At 45.9% G+C, this 23661-nt stretch overlaps 1 protein-coding gene across 10 annotated transcripts in view; it reads right to left on the bottom strand.

Moving 5' to 3' along the window:
• kpna6 (karyopherin alpha 6 (importin alpha 7)) overlaps window positions 1-21550 on the bottom strand; it is a 33518-nt gene extending 11968 nt beyond the window's left edge. For 7 of the 10 annotated variants that reach the window (XM_090209416.1, XM_090209413.1, XM_090209414.1 and 4 more), the window contains exons 1-10: window positions 14970-15797; window positions 13795-13990; window positions 13201-13295; window positions 12839-12970; window positions 12635-12723; window positions 11775-11874; window positions 8016-8179; window positions 7680-7884; window positions 5221-5348; window positions 3641-3831 (exon numbers count right to left, since the gene is read on the bottom strand). In XM_090209416.1, the coding sequence (XP_090065542.1) occupies window positions 3641-3831; window positions 5221-5348; window positions 7680-7884; window positions 8016-8179; window positions 11775-11874; window positions 12635-12723; window positions 12839-12970; window positions 13201-13295; window positions 13795-13990; window positions 14970-15128 (1459 nt within the window). In that variant the 5' untranslated portion in view covers window positions 15129-15797. Of the gene's footprint in view, window positions 1-3640; window positions 3832-5220; window positions 5349-7679; window positions 7885-8015; window positions 8180-8202; window positions 8318-11774; window positions 11875-12634; window positions 12724-12838; window positions 12971-13200; window positions 13296-13794; window positions 13991-14969; window positions 15798-21402 lie in introns of those variants that run through there. The other 3 variants (XM_090209420.1, XM_090209422.1, XM_090209421.1) reach the window with 3 other exon arrangements.
• Window positions 21551-23661: the final 2111 nt, after the last annotated feature.

Below are 23661 nucleotides of genomic sequence, written 5' to 3' on the forward strand. Positions count from 1 at the left end.
GTGTGTGTCCTGTATGTGTCTCCCCTGTGTGTGTGTGTGTGTGTGTGTGTCCTGTATGTGTGTGTGTGTCCTGTATGTGTCTCCCCTGTGTGTGTGTGTGTGTGTGTGTCCTGTATGTGTGTGTGTGTCCTGTATGTGTCTCCCCTGTGTGTGTGTGTGTGTGTGTGTATGTGTGTCCTGTATGTGTCTCCCCTGTGTGTGTGTGTGTGTGTGTGTGTGTGTGTGTGTGTGTGTGTGTGTGTGTGTGTATGTGTATGTGTGTCCTGTATGTGTCTCCCCTGTGTGTGTGTGTGTGTGTGTGTATGTGTATGTGTGTCCTGTATGTGTCTCCCCTGTGTGTGTGTGTGTGTGTGTGTGTGTGTGTGTCCTGTATGTGTGGGTGTGTCCTGTATGTGTCTCCCCTGTGTGTGTGTGTGTGTGTGTGTGTGTCCTGTATGTGTCTCCCCTGTGTGTGTGTGTGTGTCCTGTATGTGTGTGTGTGTCCTGTATGTGTCTCCCCTGTGTGTGTGTGTGTGTCCTGTATGTGTGTGTGTGTCCTGTATGTGTCTCCCCTGTGTGTGTGTGTGTGTGTGTGTGTGTCCTGTATGTGTGTGTCCTGTATGTGTGTGTGTGTGTCCTGTATGTGTGTGTGTTCATGTACTATATGAAGGTGTTTGTATATAACAGTGCATTGAGAAAGTATTCAGACCCCTTGACTTTTTCCACAGTGTTATGTTACAGCCTTATTCTAACATGGATTAAATACAATAATTCACACAATACCCCATAATGACAAAGCAAAAATAGGTTTATATTAATGTTTGCAAATGTATAAAAAAAACATTTTTAAAAAGAGAGCTTATTTACATAAGTATTCAGAACCTTTGCTATGAGACTCTTGAATTGAACTCAGGTGCATCCTGTTTCCATTGATCATCCTTGAGATGTTTCTAAAACTTGATTGGAGTCCACCTGTGGTAAATTCAATTGATTGGACATGATTTGTAAAAGGCACACGCCTGTCTATATAATGTCCTACAGTTGACAGTGCATGTCAGAGCAAAAACCAAGCCATGAGGTCGAAAGGAATTGTCCGTAGAGCTCCAAAACAGGATTGTGTTGAGGTACAGATGTGGGGAAGGGTACCAAAAAAAATTCTGCAGCATTGAAGGTCCCCAAGAACACAGTGGCCTCCCATCATTCTTAAATGGAAGAAGTTTGGAACCACCAAGACTCTTCCTAGAGCTGGCCGCCCAGCCAAACTGAGCAAATCGGGGAGAAGAGCCTTGGTCAGGGAGGTGACCAAGAACCTGATGGTCACTCTAACAGAGCTCCTGAGTTCTTCGATGGAGATGGGAGAACCTTCCAGAAGGAGAACCATCTCTGCAGCACTCCACCAATCAGGCCTTTATGGTCGAGTGGCCAGACGGATGCCACTCCTCAGTAAAAGGCACATGACAGCCCGCTTGGAGTTTGCCAAAAAGCATCTAAAGGACTCTCAGACGACGAGAAACCAGATTCTCTGGTCTGATGAAACCAAGACTGAACTCTGGCCTGAATGCCAAGCGTCACGTCTGGAGGAAACCTGGCACCATCCCTACGGTGAAGCATGGTGATGGCAGCATCATGCTGTGGGGATGTTTTTCAGCGGCAGGGACTGGGAGACTAGTCAGGATCCAGGGAAAGATGAACAGAGCAAAGAACAGAGAACCTTGATGAAAACCTGCACCAGAGTGCTCAGTACCTCAGACTGGGACAAAGGTTCACTTTCCAACAGGACAACGATCCTAAGCACAGCCAAGATAACGCAGGAGTGGCTTCGGGACAAGTCTCTGAATGTCCTTGAGTGTCCCCGCCAGAGCCTGGACTTGAACACGATCTAACATCTCTAGAGAGACCTGAAAATAGCAGTGCAGCGACGCTCCCCATCCAACCTGACAGAGCTTGAGAGGATCTACAGAGAAGAATGGGAGAAACTCCCCATCCAACCTGACAGAGCTTGAGAGGATCTGCAGAGAAGAATGGGAGAAACTCCCCATCCAACCTGACAGAGCTTGAGAGGATCTACAGAGAAGAATGGGAGAAACTCCCCATCCAACCTGACAGAGCTTGAGAGGATCTGCAGAGAAGAATGGGAGAAACTCCCCATCCAACCTGACAGAGCTTGAGAGGATCTGCAGAGAAGAATGGGAGAAACTCCCCATCCAACCTGACAGAGCTTGAGAGGATCTACAGAGAAGAATGGGAGAAACTCCCCATCCAACCTGACAGAGCTTGAGAGGATCTACAGAGAAGAATGGGAGAAACTCTCCAAATACAAGCTTGTAGCGTCATACCCAAGAAGACTTGAGGCTGTAATCACTGCCAAAGGTGCTTCAACAAAGTACTGAGTGAAGGGTCTGAATACTTATATAAATGTGATATTTCAGTAAAAAAAAAAAAAAGTTTGATATAATTTGCTAAAATTTCAAAACTTTTTTTTTTTTTGCTTTGTCGTTACGGGGTACTGTGTGTAGATTGAAGGGTAAAAAAAAACTTAACGTAACAAAATGTGGAAAAAGTCAAGGGGTCTGAATACTTTCCAAATGCACTGTATGTACCATAGGCCTCCTCTATGAGAGAGCAGTAGGGGTTGATGTGTGTATGTACCATAGGCCTCTATGAGAGAGCAGTAGGGGTTGATGTGTGTATGTACCACAGGCCTCCTCTATGAGAGAGCAGTTGGGGTTGATGTGTGTGTGTGTATGTACCACAGGCCTCCTCTATGAGAGAGCAGTAGGGGTTGATGTGTGTGTGTGTACCATAGGCCTCTATGAGAGAGCAGTAGGGGTTGATGTGTGTGTGTACCATAGGCCTCCTCTATGAGAGAGCAGTAGGGGTTGATGTGTGTATGTACCATAGGCCTCCTCTATGAGAGAGCAGTAGGGGTTGATGTGTGTATGTACCATAGGCCTCCTCTATGAGAGAGCAGTTGGGGTTGATGTGTGTGTGTGTACCATAGGCCTCCTCTATGAGAGAGCAGTAGGGGTTGATGTGTGTATGTACCACAGGCCTCCTCTATGAGAGAGCAGTAGGGGTTGATGTGTGTGTGTGTATGTACCATAGGCCTCCTCTATGAGAGAGCAGTAGGGGTTGATGTGTGTGTGTGTACCATGGGCCTCCTCTATGAGAGAGCAGTAGGGGTTGATGTGTGTACGTACCATAGGCCTCCTCTATGAGAGAGCAGTAGGGGTTGATGTGTGTGTGTGTATGTACCATAGGCCTCCTCTATGAGAGAGCAGTAGGGGTTGATGTGTGTGTGTGTACCATAGGCCTCCTCTATGAGAGAGCAGTAGGAGTTGATGTGTGTGTGTGTACCATGGGCCTCCTCTATGAGAGAGCAGTAGGGGTTGATGTGTGTGTATGTACCATAGGCCTCCTCTATGAGAGAGCAGTAGGGGTTGATGTGTGTATGTACCATAGGCCTCCTCTATGAGAGAGCAGTAGGGGTTGATGTGTGTGTGTATGTACCACAGGCCTCCTCTATGAGAGAGCAGTAGGGGTTGATGTGTGTGTGTACCATAGGCCTCCTCTATGAGAGAGCAGTAGGGGTTGATGTGTGTGTGTGTACCATGGGCCTCCTCTATGAGAGAGCAGTAGGGGTTGATGTGTGTGTATGTACCATAGGCCTCCTCTATGAGAGAGCAGTAGGGGTTGATGCCGGTACCACTGGGTCCTGCATCCTGCTTGGCCTCTTGGTCTCCCAGTCTCAGAATGTTCTCCAGACCGTTCAGAGACACCTGGACTATCTTACTGTCCATCACGGTCAACAGGTCACACAGAGGCTTGATACAGCCCAGGTTCACCAGGTACCTAGAGAGAGAAGGGGATAGAAAGAAAATACAGATTTAAAAAACAGAGAGAGAGAGAGGGAGTGGGAGAGAGAGAGAGGGAGTGGGAGAGGGAGAGGGAGAGGGAGAGGGAGTGGGAGAGGGAGAGGGAGAGGGAGAGGGAGAGGGAGAGGGAGAGGAGGGAGAGGGAGAGGGAGAGGAGGGAGAGGAGGGAGAGGGAGGAGAAGGAGAGGGAGTGGGAGAAGGAGAAGGAGAGGGAGAAGGAGGAGAGGGAGAAGGAGAAGGAGAGGGAGAAGGAGGAGAGGGAGAAGGAGGAGAGGGAGAAGGAGGAGAGGGAGAAGGAGAAGGAGAGGGAGAAGGAGAAGGAGAAGGAGAAGGAGAGGGAGAAGGAGAAGGAGAGGGAGAAGGAGAGGGAGAGGGAGAGGGAGAAGGAGAGGGAGAAGGAGAGGGAGAAGGAGAGGGAGAAGGAGAGGGAGAAGGAGAGGGAGAGGGAGAAGGAGAGGGAGAAAGATGCATTGAACCTCAAAGAAAAATAGGGAGGAGAGAAAGTGTGTCGTCGAAGAAGGAGAGGAGAAAGCAAGACAGGGAGAAAGAGAGAAACCTATGTAATAAATCTGGAATGTGTTTGGTACAATCCAGACGCTTGCCAAATGCAGCGGCCTTGAGACAGGAGTGTTATTGTCTCGTGACATTCCGGGGAAAAATAACTGCAAAGAAAGTCAATATGAACAAACAGCTCCCAACCAGGCCTCAGACACATGCACGTTCACCAAATGTAGCTCCTGTCTGATATCGCCGGGACAACAAGGGAATTTAAGGATGCACACCGTGGAAAAACAGCTGAGCCTGGAATCTCAGACCACACGAGTAGGAGAGAACAACTAACACCAATCCACCTCTTCTTGACCCCTCCCTCTTTCCTATTCCGACATGACCAGGGTTCTTGACCCCTCCCTCTTTCCTATTCCGACATGACCTGGGTTCTTGACCCCTCCCTCTTTCCTATTCCGACATGACTAGGGTTCTTGACCCCTCCCTCTTTCCTATTCCGACATGACTAGGGTTCTTGACCCCTCCCTCTTTCCTATTCCGACATGACCTGGGTTCTTGACCCCTCCCTCTTTCCTATTCCGACATGACCAGGGTTCTTGACCCCTCCCACGGTCAATCTCTGATCTGAAACGATTATAGGTGAAAGCAATAACAGTTCAATACCAAAACAACAACCCCAGCCACCTCGTTCCTGGTTAAACTCTCCTATCTACACTATAAGTATACCAGCTGTCCAGGTGAGAGGTGTAGGTCATATCTCATATGTCCAGTTGAGAGGTGTAGGTCATATCTCATCTGTCCAGGTGAGAGGTGTAGGTCATATCTCATCTGTCCTGGTGATGTGGGTGTGACTTTATACCTGATCTGTTCAGGCATTCCTCCAGAGGTGGCATTAGTGATGGCCCAGGCTGCTTCCTTCCTGGTTCTGAACTCTGCCTTCTGCAGGATGTCGATCAGCACAGGGAAGATGTTGGCATCAATCACCGTCTAGTAGAGCAGAGGAGGAACACGAGAGGAGGAGAGGGGGAACACGAGAGGAGGAACACGAGAGTAGGAACACGAGGGGAGGAGAGGAGGAGAGGAGGAACACGAGAGGAGGAGAGGAGGAACACGAGAGGAGGAGAGGAGGAACACGAGAGGAGGAGAGGAGGAACACGAGAGGAGGAGAGGAGGAACACGAGAGGAGGAACACGAGAGGAGGAGAGGAGGAACACGAGAGGAGGAGAGGAGGAACACGAGAGGAGGAGAGGAGGAACACGAGAGGAGGAGAGGAGGAACACGAGAGGAGGAGAGGGGGAACACGAGTGGAGGAGAGGGGGAACACGAGAGGAGGAGAGGGGGAACACGAGAGGAGGAGAGGGGGAACAGTATTAGATAGAAAGATAAGAGATGTCTTACTAAACTGGAGAGCAGCACAAAACCATGTCCTTTATTCAAACTAAAGACTAAAGAAAAGACCTCGTACCTCTTGAAGATCCCTTTGGATCTGTATAGTCTCTGAACTGTACCAGTCTGTGTTATGCATCTGTAACTGTAGAGAACTGTACCAGTCTGTGTTATGTAACTGTAGAGAACTGTAGCTGTATGTGGACACCTGCTCGTTGGACATCTGTACAACATGTTGTAGCTAGCCAACGTGTGTCTGAGATGTCTCACGCTCTACACCCCGCTGCCTCAGTAGGAATACAGACGGTACACAACCATTTGCTACAAATGTCTAATAGCGTTTCGTCTTGCCTGTGTGTGTTTTTGGGGCCATTTGAGCTATTAATCCCTATAAGCAGTGTTGGGGAAAAAGTACTCAATTACATACTTGAGTAAAAAGATACACTTCATGACAAACAGAATGTGGACCCCTGCTCGTCGAACATCTCATTCCAAATTCATGGGCATTAATATGGAGTTGGTCCCCCTCCCCCCTTTGCTGCTATAAAAGCCTCCACTCTTCTGGGAAGGCTTTCCACTAGATGTTAGAACATTGCTGCTATAGCAGCCTCCACTCTTCTGGGAAGGCTTTCCACTAGATGTTGGAACATTGCTGCTATAACAGCCTCCACTCTTCTGGGAAGGCTTTCCACTAGATGTTGGAACATTGCTGCTATAACAGTCTCTACTCTTCTGGGAAGGCTTTCCACTAGATGTTGGAACATTGCTGCTATAACAGTCTCCACTCTTCTGGGAAGGCTTTCCACTAGATGTTGGAACATTGATGCTATAACAGCCTCCACTCTTCTGGGAAGGCTTTCCACTAGATGTTGGAACATTGCTACTATTAACAGCCTCCACTCTTCTGGGAAGGCTTTCCACTAGATGTTGAAACATTGCTGCGGGGAACTTGCTTCCATTCAGTCACAAGAGCATTAGTGAGGTTGGGCACTGATGTTGGGGCGATTAGGCCTGGCTCGCAGTCGGCTACCAATTCATCCCAAAGGTGTTCAATGGGGTTGAGGTCAGGGCTCTGTGCAGGCCAGTCAAGTTCTTCCACACCCATCACAACAAATAATTTCTGTATGGACCTTGCTTTGTTCATGGGGGCATTGTCATGCTGAAACAGGAAAGGGCCTTCAAAAAACCGTTGCCAAAGTTGGAAGCACAGAATCATCTAGAATGTCATTGTATGTTGTAGTGTTAAGATTGCCCTTCACTGGAACTAAGGGGCCCGAACCATGAAAAACAGCCCCAGACCATTATTTCTCTTCCACCAAATGTTACAGTTGGAACTATGCATTGGGGCAGGTAGCGTTCTCCTGGCATCCGCCAAACCCAGATGGTGAAGCGTGATTCATCCCTCCAGAGAACACGTTTCCACTACTCCAGAGTCCAACGGCAGCGAGCTTTACACCACTCCAGCCGACGGTTGGCATTGCGCATGGAGATCTTAGGCTTCTGTGCGGCTGCTCTGCCATGGAAACCACATTTCATGAAGCTCCCGACGAACAGTTCTTGTGCCGACGTTGCTTCAAGCGTCAGTTTGGAACTGAGTAGTGGGTGTTGCAACCCGAGGACAGACTATTTTTCCCCCCCTTTACGCTTCAGCGGTCCAATTCTGTGAGTTTGTGTGGCCTACCACTTCGCGGCTGAGCCGTTGTTGCTCCTTGACGTTTCCACTTCACAATAACAGCACTTACAGTTGACCGGGGGGGCAGCTCTAGCAGGGCAGAAATTTTTCGAAATGGCTGACTGCGACACGTTAAAGTCTGGACTTCACCTGTATCTGAGCCCTGTTGCCAGCGGTGATGTATAAAGTCTGGACCTCACCTGTATCTGAGCCCTGTTGCCAGCGGTGATGTATGTCTGTGTGTAAAGTCTGGACCTCACCTGTATCTGAGCCCTGTTGCCAGCGGTGATGTTGGAGACGGTCCAACAGGCTTCTTTCCGGATGGATTCTTTAGGACTACTCAGCAGGTGGAGCAGACAGGGCAGGGCTGAACAGTTCAACACCACCTGGGTCTGGATGTCGTCTCCTGTGACGATGTTCCCCACTGCTCTCAGAGCAGGAGACGCCACCTTGTAGTCCGTGTGCCTGACAGAGGGAACATTCAAAAGTCACTACACTGAGGCCCCTGAAGCCCCTGCACGCACACCAGCAGCTCTACGAGGCGCCTGCACACACACTTACATGAGCAGCTCTACGAGGCACCCGCACACACTTACATGAGCAGCTCTACGAGGCGCCTGCAGACGCCGGAGTCGATAACAGCCTGGATCTTCTCGTTGGGTCCGTCAGAGAGGTAAGACAGAGCCCAGCAGGCATCTGCTAACAGATCTGAATCGCTGCTGAACAACAGTCTAGACAGGACCTGCAGACAAGGGGACACCTGGGGGACAGAGGACCGACAGGGGGACATTTAGTGTATTCTATCAGAGAGGTAGGACAGAGCCCAGCAGGCATCTGCTAACAGATCTGAATCACTGCTGAACAACAGTCTAGACAGGACCTGCAGACAAGGGGACACCTGGGAGACAAAGGACAGACAGGGAGACACCTGGGAGACAGAGGACAGACAGGGAGACAGAGGACAGACAGGGAGACACCTGGGAGATAGCCAGGCAGGGGGACAGTTGGGGGATCGAGATACTTACAACCTGGGGCACAGACAGTGGGACAGGGGCACAGACAGTGGGATAGTCTATACCCTTTTGAAGGCCCAATTTCTACATATGGTTGTGCAGTCACTCAATTAGCCCATGGCAGCAATTTTTTGGCAGGAGGATTGCTAAATTAATCTACATGCTCTCTAGCGGCTAATCTAAACTTGTAGTAAGCATGGTCAAACTACCAACCGTGGTGGGGCCCATTGATGACCAGTTATCTTAAAAACATTTGCCTCAACCCCATGGCAAAACGTGTAGAATTGCAGCTGACTCGCATTAAAACAAAAACATTTTCTCTGCGCCCCATGGCAGATGGGCAGAACATTACTATCACGAGGGGGGGCTGTTTAAATGTTTTGCTCATGGGGAACCTGGACTTGAACCCGATCGAACATCTCTGGAGACCTGAAAATAGCTGTGCAGCAACGCTCTACATCCAACCTGACAGAGATTGAGAGGTTCTGCAGAGAAGAATAGGGGAAACTCCCCAAATACAGGTGTGCCATGCTTGTAGCATAATACCCAAGAAGACTCGAGGCTGTAATCGCTGCCAAAGGTGCTTCAACAAAGTACTGAGTAAAGGGTCTGAATACTTATGTAAATGTGATATCAGTACATTTTTATATACATTTGCAAATCTGTTTTTGCTTTGTCCTTATGGTGTATTGTGATGTCATTATGGGGTATTGTGATGTCATTATGGGGTATTGTGATGTCACTATGGGGTATTGTGATGTCACTATGGGGTATTGTGATGTCACTATGGGGTATTGTGTGTAGATTTGATGAGGGAAATAAACTATTTAATCCATTTCAGAATAAGGCTGTAACGTAACAAAATGTGGATAAAGTCAAGGGGTCTGAATACTTTCCGAATGCACTGAATATCTTTATTCTGAGTCGGTTAATGTTGTGTCAACACAAAAATGGGACAGATCCTCTCCAATGTGACATTTCTTAATTTGTTGATTAATATTTATAAGTAATAACCTAAATAATATTTAAATGCCAGGATAATAACAGTGTTAATGGCATGTTTCAAATAGGTTTAATTAAAAAGCTTATCCACGTAAACAAGGGTACAAACAGAATTGTGACCTCCCCTCACGCTCTGAAATCTGTCTTCTCATTCTGATAAGACATCACACCTCTGAAAATCGGTCTTCTCATTCTGATATGACATCACACCTCTGAAAATCGGTCTTCTCATTCTGATATGACATCACACCTCTGAAAATCGGTCTTCTCATTCTGATATGACATCACACCTCTGAAAATCGGTCTTCTCATTCTGATATGACATCACACCTCTGAAAATCGGTCTTCTCATTCTGATATGACATCACACCTCTGAAAATCGGTCTTCTCATTCTGATATGACATCACACCTCTGAACTCTGATATCCTCTTTGTAGAATGCGTAGGGATGCATTCTGTGCTTAAGTCAATGATTTCGATAAGAGAAACTGATACTCGAACACGCCCTCTCTCCTTTAGCACTACTGACAGGGCTGAATACTCTGCCCTCTCTGACCCTGTAACATCCCAGTACTGTAAGGGAAAGGTGACAGGCAAAGGAACCATTTAAGTGTATTGGGACACAGCCAAGAGCTGGTCCTTCACCTTGAGATAATTTGAAGTAGTTCTAAATTGGCTTCCTGTCCCTCTTATATTAATGCCAAGGGAACCATCTAAGTGTATTATTTGGGACACAGCCAAGAGCTGGTCCTTCACCTTGAGTGAATTTGAAGTAGTTTTAAAATGGCTTCCTGTCCTTCTTCTATTAATGCCAATAGAGAAACAGAGCTGAAGAGAACAATAACACTTTAGCCGATTGACAGATTGACAGGGTGAGAGAAACTCCTGCCTCGTCACATACTGTCCCCTGGTCACATGCTCAGTCTGTGAGTCACTGGGGCTTTTGTGTGTTCTGGCCGGCCAGAGTCAATAGCAGATAAAACCCATCAGCTAGCTAGCTAGCTAACAGACGGGCCTAACACAGCATTACAGATTAGCTCCATTGAACCCAAACAGGGTCAAATGACACCTCATCGCCTATATATTAGTGCACCACTTGTTGGGGGGGGGGGGGGGGGGGTCGCAGTGCAAAACACCATCGTGTTCGTGACAATCTGCCCTTTCCACATAAGTTTGTAGCGGTTCGGACAGCGTCTCAGATACCGTTTGGCCTTATTCATACAGCGTACAGCGTCTCAGATACCGTTTGGCCTTATTCATACAGCGTACAGCGTCTCAGACACCCGGGGCCGTATTCATACAGCGTACAGCGTCTCAGACACCCGGGGCCGTATTCATACAGCGTACAGCGTCTCAGATACCTGGGGCCTTATTCATACAGCGTACAGCGTCTCAGATACCTGGGGCCTTATTCATACAGCGTACAGCGTCTCAGACACCCGGGGCCGTATTCATACAGCGTCTCAGATACCTGGGGCCTTATTCATACATCGTCTCAGATACCTGGGGCCTTATTCAGACAGCGTCTCAGATACCTGGGCCCTTATTCAGACAGCGTCTCAGATACCCGGGGCCTTATTCAGACAGCGTCTCAGATACCCGGGGCCTTATTCAGACAGCCTCTCAGATACCTGGGGCCTTATTCAGACAGCCTCTCAGATACCTGGGGCCTTATTCATACAGCGTCTCAGATACCTGGGGCCTTATTCATACAGCGTCTCAGATACCTGGGGCCTTATTCATACAGCATCTCAGATACCTGGGGCCTTATTCATACAGCCTCTCAGATACCTGGGGCCTTATTCAGACAGCGTCTCAGATACCTGGGGCCTTATTCAGACAGCCTCTCAGATACCTGGGGCCTTATTCATACAGCGTCTCAGATACCCGGGGCCTTATTCATACAGCGTCTCAGATACCGTTTGGCCTTATTCATACAGCGTCTCAGATACCCGGGGCCTTATTCATACAGCCTCTCAGATACCTGGGGCCTTATTCATACAGCGTCTCAGATACCTGGGGCCTTATTCATACAGCGTCTCAGATACCTGGGGCCATATTCATACAGCGTCTCAGATACCTGGGGCCTTATTCAGACAGCCTCTCAGATACCTGGGGCCATATTCATACAGAGTCTCAAACACCGTTTGGCCTTATTCATACAGCGTCTCAGATACCTGGGGCCTTATTCATACAGTGTGTCACAGTAGGAATGCTGATCTAGGATCAGGTCCCCCCCCTGTCCATGTAATCTTATTAATTACGATATCAACGGCAACACTGATCTTAGAGCAGCACTACTACCGTGAGATGTTAAATGAATATAGGGTTGGATGTTACCTTCTCAAATACAGGTGGGGGGCTCTTCCCCCTGCACAGGTTAGACAGAGCCCACACTGCATTCCTGGTCATTGTCAGTCTGGTGGATTTAGTCAGAAGCCTGGAGAGGAACCGGGGAAGAGGAACCATGAGCTATCTTTATATGTGGAGTAGTAGATAAACAGTAGTGTGACATAAACAAGACATAAACAGTAGTGTGACATAAACAAGACATAAACAGTAGTGTGACATAAACAAGACATAAACAGTAGTGTGACATAAACAAGACATAAACAGTAGTGTGACATAAACAAGACATAAACAGTAGTGTGACATAAACAAGACATAAACAGTAGTGTGACATAAACAAGACATAAACAGTAGTGTGACATAAACAAGACATAAACAGTAGTGTGACATAAACAAGACATAAACAGTAGTGTGACATAAACAAGACATAAACAGTAGTGTGACATAAACAAGACATAAACAGTAGTGTGACATAAACAAGACATAAACAGTAGTGTGACATAAACAAGACATAAACAGTAGTGTGACATAAACAAGACATAAACAGTAGTGTGACATAAACAAGACATAAACAGTAGTGTGACATAAACAAGACATAAACAGTAGTGTGACATAAACAAGACATAAACAGTAGTGTGACATAAACAAGACATAAACAGTAGTGTGACATAAACAAGACATAAACAGTAGTGTGACATAAACAAGACATAAACAGTAGTGTGACATAAACAAGACATAAACAGTAGTGTGACATAAACAAGACATAAACAGTAGTGTGACATAAACAAGACATAAACAGTAGTGTGACATAAACAAGACATAAACAGTAGTGTGTGATTGTGTGCGCTCACATTAACAGTGGTGGCAGGATATTACAGTTGAGTACATAGTCTCTGCACACTGGACTGTCCCCTGCTATGTTACCCAACGCCCACACCGCCTGGCAGAGAGGAGAACGAAGAGAGAGAGAGAGAAAGTAGGTATAAATTATAGACGGTCTTGTAATACATTTTTGTTCCATTGACTGTTTGTGTGTACAGGGTTTCGGGCTTTACCTGTTCCTGAACATCTTCAAAGTCCGAGTTGAGTAGTTCTATAAAGATGGGTACTGCTCCTGCCTCGATTACTATGTTAGTCTGCATGGATGTACCTGATGCTATGTTGGTCAGGGCCCAGGCTGCCTCAAACTACACACAGACAGACACTTTATTAAAACGACACATTGTTATTGATAATGAAACTTAATACAAAAAATAAAATAAACATTCAATGACAGAAATGTTATTGTAGATTGCAATAATTGACAATATATCCACAATGATTTACTAGCTATTTAAGTCTGGCCATTCTCCATTTTAGGTTAACTTTTTATATTTTACCAATAAAGAGTGGTTCCTAATATTTCAAAAGGTCTCACCTGTAATGTGCAGTTGACGCTCCTCTTCAGGAACTCTACAAACCTCTCTACAATGCCTGGGGTGTTGATGACCTCGTCAATAGGTGGATTGGGTTCTGGAACACATCAGACAGACTATATGAGTAATAGTGTAACAATTAGCACCATAGACTCAACCTTTACCACCCTAGAGGGAGGTAGCTGAATCATCTGAGTTAGTGCTGGGCTTGGAGCAAAAGCCTGCAGACCGAGGGCCAGGGGGGGTCCCCAGGAGGGCCAGCAGCCTGAGGGTCCCCCAGGAGGGCCAGCAGCCTGAGGGTCCCCCAGGAGGGACAGCAGCCTGAGGGTCCCCCAGGAGGGCCAGCAGCCTGAGGGTCCCCCAGGAGGGCCAGCAGCCTGAGGGTCCCCCAGGAGGGACAGCAGCCTGAGGGTCCCCCAGGAGGGACAGCAGCCTGAGGGTCCCCCAGGAGGGCCAGCAGCCTGAGGGTCCCCCAGGAGGGCCAGCAGCCTGAGGGTCCCCCAGGAGGGCCAGCAGCCTGAGGGTCCCCCAGGAGGGCCAGCAGGACTAAGTGTGCACGGCCATACGCAGGTAATATTCACTGAACAGCCTGGTACCTTTGGACAGTAGTTTCCTGAATGACTGTGTTGTCGCGAGTTGGAGCTCTGGGTCCTCTGAGAAGAGCATCTCTACCAGGTCTTTAGTTAGGACTCCTTCCTCTGTGGCTGTGGAGGTGACATACGAGTCGACCAGTGGACTCTCAAACATGACTCCTTCCTCGTTCAACATGTCAACGTTTCTCCTCTTGAACAGCTGCCAAATACAGGAGAGAAACAACACAGCAGTGTGTGCGCTGTGGCCCTTTGACCTCCTCTCGCCTGTCTAGATGCTCTAGGCTAGGTGTTATAGGCTAGGTGTTATTGGCTAGGTCCTATACAGGGGGGTTATGTTGTGTACCTGTCTCCTGTCTAGACACTAGCAGTGGGCTAGGTGTTATAGGCTAGGTGTTATACAGGGGGGTTATGTTGTGTACCTGTCTCCTGTCTAGACACTAGCAGTGGGCTAGGTGTTATAGGCTAGGTGTTATAGGCTAGGTGTTATAGGCTAGGTGTTATTGGCTAGGTCCTATACAGGGGGGTTATGTTGTGTACCTGTCTCCTGTCTAGACACTAGCAGTGGGCTAGGTGTTATAGGCTAGGTGTTATACAGGGGGGTTATGTTGTGTACCTGTCTCCTGTCTAGACACTAGCAGTGGGCTAGGTGTTATAGGCTAGGTGTTATAGGCTAGGTGTTATAGGCTAGGTGTTATACAGGGGGGTTATGTTGTGTACCTGTTTAGACACTAGCAGTGGGCTAGGTGTTATAGGCTAGGTGTTATAGGCTAGGTGTTATAGGCTAGGTGTTATACAGGGGGGTTATGTTGTGTACCTGTTTAGACACTAGCAGTGGGCAAGGTGTTATAGGCTAGGTGCTCTAGGCTAGGTGCTCTAGGCTAGGTGCTCTAGGCTAGGTGCTCTAGGCTAGGTGCTCTAGGCTAGGTGTTCTAGGCTAGGTCCTATACAGGGGGGTTATGTTGTGTACCTGTCTCCTGTTTAGACACTAGCAGTGGGCTAGGTGTTATAGGCTAGGTGCTCTAGGCTAGGTGTTCTAGGCTAGGTGTTCTAGGCTAGGTCCTATACAGGGGGGTTATGTTGTGTACCTGTCTCCTGTTTAGACACTAGCAGTGGGCTAGGTGCTCTAGGCTAGGTGCTCTAGGCTAGGTGCTCTAGGCTAGGTGCTCTAGGCTGTGTACCTGTTGTTCTCGTTTCTGCTTCCTCAGCTGGACACCCTCCTCCTCTCTCCTGCGTCTCATCTCCTCCACATTCAGGGCTTTGTTCTTGTAGCTGTTCATCCTGTGGTTATCCTTCGCTGGACTGGCTGACGGCTCTGAAACACAAACAATCATCTTCATTACAAATCTTCTCTACTAATCAATATCTTTTAACAGTACTTTATTTTTTATTTTTCACAAAGTTTGTCATGGAACGGTTAGGCATTTAACAAAATGAAGTTTAGCAACAGTCGGCCGGGAAAATCACTGCCAAGAGAAGGAACACATTCCAAGGAACCAGACTCTTCCAGGGATGTCAATGCGCGTGCGTGCGTGCGTGTGTTTTTGCTGTGTGTTTATTAGGTTTGTGAGTGGATAGTCAGAGACAGTAACTTAGGATGCATGTAAGACTGAGTTGCATAACTGTGTGTGATGTGTGTGTCAGATCCCAGGGAGAAATACCGCTTGGTGATGACACAGGGGTACATGAGCCCCAGTGTAACAAGCTCCCGGACACATGGTTAAAAATACACTGGAGCATATGCTGCGCAGTACACACACACACACACACACACACACACACACGCTTATCACAGACAGAGCTCTTCTCTCCAGCAGTGAGCTGTCAGACAGAACAAACATATTTATTCAGGTGATTTAATTGCAGAGTTAGCAGGAAGCGCCTGAACTGCCAACCAGCCGCCTGACTGCCGGCCAAACTTCCCCGACTCAGCATTTGTGCAATCATGGCACGCGAAGCAGCCAGACTGGGCACCAGACCCACGTCACCAGTACCAGCCAGACTGGGCACCAGACCAGAGTCAACAGAACCAGCCAGGCTGACCGGAGTCACCAGAACCAGCCAGACTGGGCACCAGACCAGAGTCAACAGAACCACCCAGGCTGATCCGCGTCACCAGAGCCAGCCAGACTGGGCACCAGACCAGAGTCAACAGAACCAGCCAGGCTGACCCGCGTCACCAGAGCCAGCCAGACTGGGCACCAGACCCAGCCAGGCTGACCCGCATCAACAGAACCAGCCAGGCTGACCCGCGTCACCAGAGCCAGCCAGACTGGGCACCAGACCCAGCCAGGCTGACCCGCGTCAACAGAGCCAGCCAGGCTGACCCGAGTCACCAGAGCCAGCCAGACTGGGCACCATGGAGTGTGATTGTAACATCACAGGCGAAGTGCATGGCCACACACACATGGCCTTATTTATATTACAGCATATTGGATGATAGATTCATATTCCATTCACCCAGTTCAATATTTCTTATTTTATTTTTATTTTACCTTTATTTAACCAGGCAAGTCAGTTAAGAACAAATTCTTATTTTCAATGACGGCCTAGGAACAGTGGGTTAACTGCCTGTTCAGGGGCAGAACGACAGATTTGTACCTTGTCAGCTCAGGGGGTTTGAACTTACAACCTTCCGGTTACTAGTCCAACGCTCTACATGATACTATAATTTTCCCTATAGCCTTCGTGAGGTTCCTACAACGCAGCCTATAAAATTAAAGTTAACAACTTAAGTGCACACAGGTTGAGAGAAAAATGTGAGTAATCAAGTGGACAGACTGCCACGTCCAATAACACCTTGCACACTCTTGCCTGCATATACAGTTGACGTTGGAAGTTTACGCACACCTTAGCCAAAACATTTTAACTCAGTTTCACAATCCCTGACATTTAATCCTAGTAAAAATTCCCTGTCTAAGGTCAGTTAGGATCACCACTTTATTTTAAGAATGTGAAATGTCAGAATAATAGGAGAAAATGATTTATTTCAGCTTTTATTTCTTCATCACATTCCAAAGGGGTCAGAAGTTTACATACACTCAATTAGTATTTTGTAACATTGCCTTAAAATTGTTTAACTTGGGTCAAACGTTTCAGGTAGCCTTCCACAAGCTTCCCACAATAAGTTGGTGAATTTTTGGCCCATTCCTCCTGACAGAGCTGGTGTAACTGAGTCAGGTTTGTAGGCCTCCTTGCTCGCACACGCTTTTTCAGTTCTGCCCACACATTTTCTATAGGATTGAGGTCAGGGTTTGGTGATGGCCACTCCAATACCTTGACTTTGTTGTCCTTAAGCCATTTTGCCACAACTTTAGAAGTATGCTTGGGGTCAATGTCCATTTGGAAGACCCATTTGCGACCAAGCTTCAACTGATGTCTTGAGATATTGCTTCAATATAACCACATAATTTTCCTCCCTCATGATACCACATAATTGTCCACCCTCATGATGCCATCTATTTTGTGAAGTGCACCAGTCCCTCCTGCAGCAAAGCACCCCCACAACATGATGCTGCCACCCCCATGCTTCACGGTTGGGATGGTGTTTTCAGCATGCAAGCCTCTCCCTTTTTCCTCCAAACATAACAATGGTCATTATGGCCAAACAGTTCTATTTTTGTTTCATCAGACCAGAGGATATTTGTCCAAAAAGTACAATCTTTGTCCCCATGTGCAGTTGAAAACCATAGTCTGGCTTTTTTTAATGGCGGTTTTGGAGCAGTGGCTTCTTCCTTGCTGAGTGGCCTTTCAGGTCATGTCTTCACAAGGTCATTTTGCTATTGTTCTGGGATTGATATGCACTTTTCAACACCAAAGTACGTTCCATCTCTAGGAGACAGAACGCGTCTCCTTCCTGAGCGGTATGACAGCTGAGTGGTCCTATGGTGCTAATACTTGCGTACTATTGTTTGTACAGATGAACGTGACGCAGATGAACGTCAGGCATTTGGAAATTGCTCCCAAGGACCTCCACCAGACTTGTGAAGGTCTACAATTGTTTTTCTGAGGTCTTGGCTGATATCTTTTTATTTTCCCATGATGTCAAGCAAAGAGGCACTGAGTTTGGAGGTAGGCCTTGAAATACATCCACAGGTACACATCCAATTGACTCAAATGATGTCAATTAGCCTATCAGAAGCGTCTAAATCCATGACATCATTTTCTGGAATTTTCCAAGCCGTTTAAAAAGGCACAGGTAACTTAGCGTATGTAAACTTCAGTAGTAGCCTACAGCAAAGTGTGTTTAAATAATTTCAAACTAGTTAATTTCTGCTAAGTTAGTTTTTGCTACCATGTGGGGTTTAGCTTGCTTGAGCCTGCTAACCGAGTAGTGTTAATTCACCTGTTTCCATACACGTTTCATTTTAAAACATTTATCTTACAAAGGAGTTGTTTAATCTAACTGCTTAACTATTTATCTGTACATGGAATTGTATTTGGTGTTTTTTCCTCGTTTTCTTTCTCGTCTTTACAGGAAAATGCCACGGGCACTATCTGATGTGTGGAGACATTTCACAGCACCTTATGTAGAAGGAAAAGCTGTGTACATTTGCAAATACTGTACCAAATCACATGTGTGAATGCAACAAAGATGCAGAATCATCTGGCCAAGTGCATAAAGTTCCCTCAGCGCTCACAACAAGCAACCTCGGACAAAAGTCCCTCTACTTCTATTGGAGGTGAAAATTATGAATCAGACACCTTATCGATAGCAACAGCTCATGGTCCTCCTGGAATCAGAAGTTTTTTTTTACTCAATGGAGGAACGAACGTAGTCAGAGAAATGCTGATGAATGTCTTGCTCGAGCTGTGTATGCAACTGGTTCACCTCTGATGCTCACAGGCAATGTGTATTGGAAGAGATTTCTGAATGTTTCTCGCCCAGCATACACCCTTTCAAGCAGACATGCTTTATTTACTCATTTGCTGGATGCAGAGTTCAACAGAGTTCAAGGGAAGGTCAAGCAAATCATAGAGAAAGCAGACTGTATTGCAATCATCTCTGATGGGAGGTCGAATGTTCGTGGGCAAGGAATAATTAACTACATCATCTCCACCCCTCAACCAGTATTCTACAAGAGCACAGACACAAGGGACAACAGACACACCGGTCTCTACATTGCAGATGAACTGAAGGCAGTCATCCATAACCTTGGACAACAGAAGGTATTTGCACTGGTGACAGACAATGCTGCGAACATGAAGGCTGCTTGGTCTAAAGTGGAGGAGTCCTACCCTCACAACACACCCATTGGCTGTGCTGCTCATGCATTGAATCTGCTCCTCAAGAACATCATGGCACTGAAAACAATGGATACACTCTACAAGAGAACCAAGGAAATGGTTAGGTAAGTGAAGAGTCATCAAGATATAGCAGCAATCTACCTCATCAAGCAAAGTGAGAAGAATAAGAGCACTACATTGAAGCTGCCCAGCAACACCCGTTGGGGTGGTGTTGTCATCATGTTTGACAGTCTCCAGGAGGGGAAGGAGTCTCTCCATGAAATTACCATATCCCAGTCTGCCGATATGTACAGCCCCATCAAGAGGATCCTCCTGGATGATGTATGTTGGGAGAGAGTGGTAAGCAGCCTGAAACTCCTGAAACCTATAGCAGTATCCATCGCACGGATTGAGGGAGACAATGCCATCCTGTCTGATGTTCAGACTCATGTAGACTCATGTATGCTGCTTGCAGATGTAAGAGAAGAAATCCGTACTGCCCTGCCCACTTCACTGTTGCTCCAAGCAGAGGAAACTATAGTTATGAAATACATCACAAGGCTTGAAGACTTCTGCCTGAAGCCCATACACACCGCAGCGTACATGTTGGACCCCAAGTACGCTGGCAAGAGCATCCTGTCTGGTGCAGAGATCAACAAGGCCTATGGTGTCATCACTACTGTGTCTCGCCACCTTGGCCTGGACGACCTCAGAGTTCCATTAGCGACTTTATGTTGTTGTTTACATGTTAACTACCAGCAACGTGGGCAGGTCTCATTGCCATCAATAGCAACGCAGGCATTGTGACGCAGATCAATAAAATGACAATAGAATGTTCGGAACACTATAGAACGAAGAGGAGCTGGCAGGGTGAAAAATACCCTTAAATAAGGCCAGGTTTTCAAATCAAATCAAATTGTATTTGTCACATACACATGGTTAGCAGATGTTAATGCGAGTGAAGCGAAATGCTTGTGCTTCTAGTTCCGACAAATGCAGTAATAACCAACGAGTAATCTAACCTAACAATTTCACAACAACTACCTTATACACACAAGTGTAAAGGGATAAAGAATATGTACATAAAGATATATGAATGAGTGATGGTACAGAACGGCATAGGCAAGATGCAGTAGATGGTATAGAGTACAGTATATACATATGAGATTAGTAATTTAGGGTTTGTAAACATATAAAAGTGGCATTGTTTAAAGTAACTAGTGATGTATTACATAAAGATGGCAAGATGCAGTCGATGGTATAGAGGACAGTATATACATATGAGATGAGTAATGTAAATTGAACGCGAAGCGGATGCGGCCATCTCTGTCGGCGCCGGAAGTACAATATAATTGAGCAAGATGTTTTCCGTGATTACTTCAAAACTATCAGCTGGGAACATATGGTAATATTATGAAACTGGGCTCCACAGCAGATTCAATGAACTAGTGTTTATGAGAAAAGGGGAAAAAGCATTGTTAAATGTCATGTGCCCAGCCTACCCCAGAGGACGGACGGACACTAGCTGTCCTCCAGCTACACCCGGGTGCTACCCTAAAGAGTGCTTTTGAAGCTACTGTAGCCTTTCATTGCAAAACAGTGTGTGTTAATTAATGATTTGGTGACGTAAATATATTTACTATAGTTTAATATAAAAATATATATATTTAAAAAAGTGTAACTTTAATGGTTCACTATTTTTATGAAATTCACAGAGGAGTATGGTCCTCCCCTGACTAATGTGCATTCCCAGTAGGCGGTAATACAGTCGGAAATTCAACAGAGTAACGATAGCTTTTGCTAACGATAAGTTAGTTCAGTTATGAACCTCAAGTTGTAGCAACGACAAGCCTTAGATAGCTAGTGTAACGCTAACCAGTTAGCTAAGTTAACTTGTCAACAAAACAATGTTTGTGTGACCCGCCCTAGTTAACTCTCAGTAGGTGTCAACATGCAAGTAACAGGGATATGACTGGTTGCTCATTTCAGTAAGTAACTCGCCAACGAGTTAATACATTGACGGGCGTTAACATGTTTTGCTAGTTATCTAACAACCTGCGTACTACTGGCTTCCATATTAACCTGGTAAGACAGGCAAAAAAAAGCTAACTACCTAACGTTAGCAGGCGATGCATGTAAGGTTAAAGTTAGTTGGCGTTTGATTCTGAAATTGCCACCTTATGTCATTTGTAGACTTTCTTGAAGGACACGTCGTCCTGACAACCTAGATAATACGGTACCAATAAAAGGTTGCAATCTGTAGGTGAAAACAATAACAATAGCTTGCTAGCTAGTGGGGGATTTGACAATCATGTAAGTTATTCCAACACGCAGTATTCTCTAGTCCCGTGTATGAACCATACGGTCTAGAAACACATCATAACTCACCCATTTTTTATCTTAAATGACAGATACTTCTTGTGTTTAGAGAGAAATAAATTGTAATCCTCTTTCCCAGTTTGCTTTTTAGAATTTGCTCCTCACAAACAATATGTCGTCGGAGAAATACGGATGGCGAGAGATGACAAATTTAATACCACTGTTTCCCACGGACGCTAGTGGGCGCCAATGAAATGATTGCGCAATACATTGTCACAAATTATATCAGTGGAATGTTCTTCTGATATAATTTGATAAAGATGTCCACAGACTGTTTTCATGAATTGTTAATTATGAAAAAATGCACAAACATATTTCAATATTCACCTCTCTCTCTCTCTCTCAATTCAATTCAATTCAAGGGGCTTTATTGGCATGGGAAACGTGTTAACATTGCCAAAGCAAGTGAGGTAGATAATATACAAAAGTGAAATAAACAATAAAAATTAACAGTAAACATTACACATACAGACATTTCAAAACAATAAAGACATTACAAATGTCATATTATACATATATATTTATATATACACAGTGTTGTAACAATGTACAAATGGTTAAAGAACACAAGGGAAAATAAATAAGCATAAATATGGGTTGTATTTACAATGGTGTTTGTTCTTCACTGGTTGCCCTTTTCTTGTGGCAACAGGTCACAAATCTTGCTGCTGTGATAACACACTGTGGATTTGTGGGAGTTTATCAAAATTGGATTTGTTTTCGAATTCTTTGTGGATCTGTGTAATCTGAGGGAAATATGTATCTCTAATATGGTCATACGTTGGACAGGAGGTTAGGAAGTGCAGCTCAGTTTCCACTTCATGTTGTGGGTCTCTCTCTCTCTCTCTCTCTCTCTCTCTCTCTCTCTCTCTCTCTCTCTCTCTCTCTCTCTCTCTCTCTCTCTCTCTCTCTCTCAATTCAGTTCAAAGGAACTTCATCGGCATAGGAAACACCCAGTAGATATGGGAGTTTATCAAAATTGGATTTGTTTCCACTCCATTTTGTGGGTCTCTCTCTCTCTCTCAATTCAGTTCAAAGGAACTTCATCGGCATAGGAAACACCCAGTAGATATGGGAGTTTATCAAAATTGGATTTGTTTCCACTCCATTTTGTGGGTCTCTCTCTCTCTCTCTCTCAATTCAGTTCAAAGGAACTTCATCGGCATAGGAAACACCCAGTAGATATGGGAGTTTATCAAAATTGGATTTGTTTTCGAATTCTTTGTGGATCTGTGTAATCTGAGGGAAATATGTATCTCTAATATGGTCATACATTGGGCAGGAGGTTAGGAAGTGCAGCTCAGTTTCTACTTCATTTTGTGGGTCTCTCTCTCTCTCTCTCTCTCAATTCAGTTCAAAGGAACTTCATCGGCATAGGAAACGAGTGTTTACATTGCCAAAGGAAATTAAATAAACAAAAGAGAGAAGACACAAAACATCAACAAAAATCTCTCTCTCTCTTTGGCCTTGAAAGCTCTCTCTCTCTCAATTTCAATTAAATTCAGTAGACTTTATTGACATGGCAAGTTAAATGACTTACATTCTCAAAGTATGCATGTAACAAACACATGGTGGGACCAACAGCAATAAGGCATCAATAATTATAGTAGTAGTGGAAATGTGATTACCATTAACAGCAACTACAACAACAGTAATAATACATTAAAGCAATAGTAGTTGACCAGTCTCAACCTGACAGAGAAGCCACGCGGTATGGTATGGCATGGCATGGTCTCTCTCTCTCTCTCTGTCTCTTTTTCCCCGAACAAGTTGTGGTAAATTACTGCTCTTTTTTGTCCTATGATATCCTGCCGGGTCCTCCACAGAGAGGCGCAGTACATAAAACCACCCGCAGGGGGCAGTGTACCATAAGCAGAGAACTAACAGGATGGAAAATCAGCTGTTTCTTTGATCAAATCCAGGGCTAGAGTTGACATGCTTTTGTCTTCACTGGGAGTAAGGTGAAAGCCCGTGTGACCGATCAGGTGAATGACAGCTGCATCCAATCAGATCATGTGATGTGGTTAGCTGATGTTTTAAAAAATACCTACTGTGTTCAGAATGCTATGAAGTGTGTAGGTGGGAGGTTCCTAGGTGTTCCTATGTGGCAGCAGTGTGTAGGAGGGAGGTTCCTATGTGGCAGCAGTGTGTAGGAGGGAGGTTCCTATGTGTTCCTATGTGGCAGCAGTGTGTAGGAGGGAGGTTCCTATGTGGCAGCAGTGTGTAGGAGGGAGGTTCCTATGTGGCAGCAGTGTGTAGGAGGGAGGT

Source organism: Oncorhynchus mykiss, chromosome 18, assembly GCF_057628025.1.
Source record: "Oncorhynchus mykiss isolate SJ-2025 chromosome 18, ASM5762802v1, whole genome shotgun sequence".
In the NCBI taxonomy this organism is placed as follows: domain Eukaryota; kingdom Metazoa; phylum Chordata; class Actinopteri; order Salmoniformes; family Salmonidae; genus Oncorhynchus; species Oncorhynchus mykiss.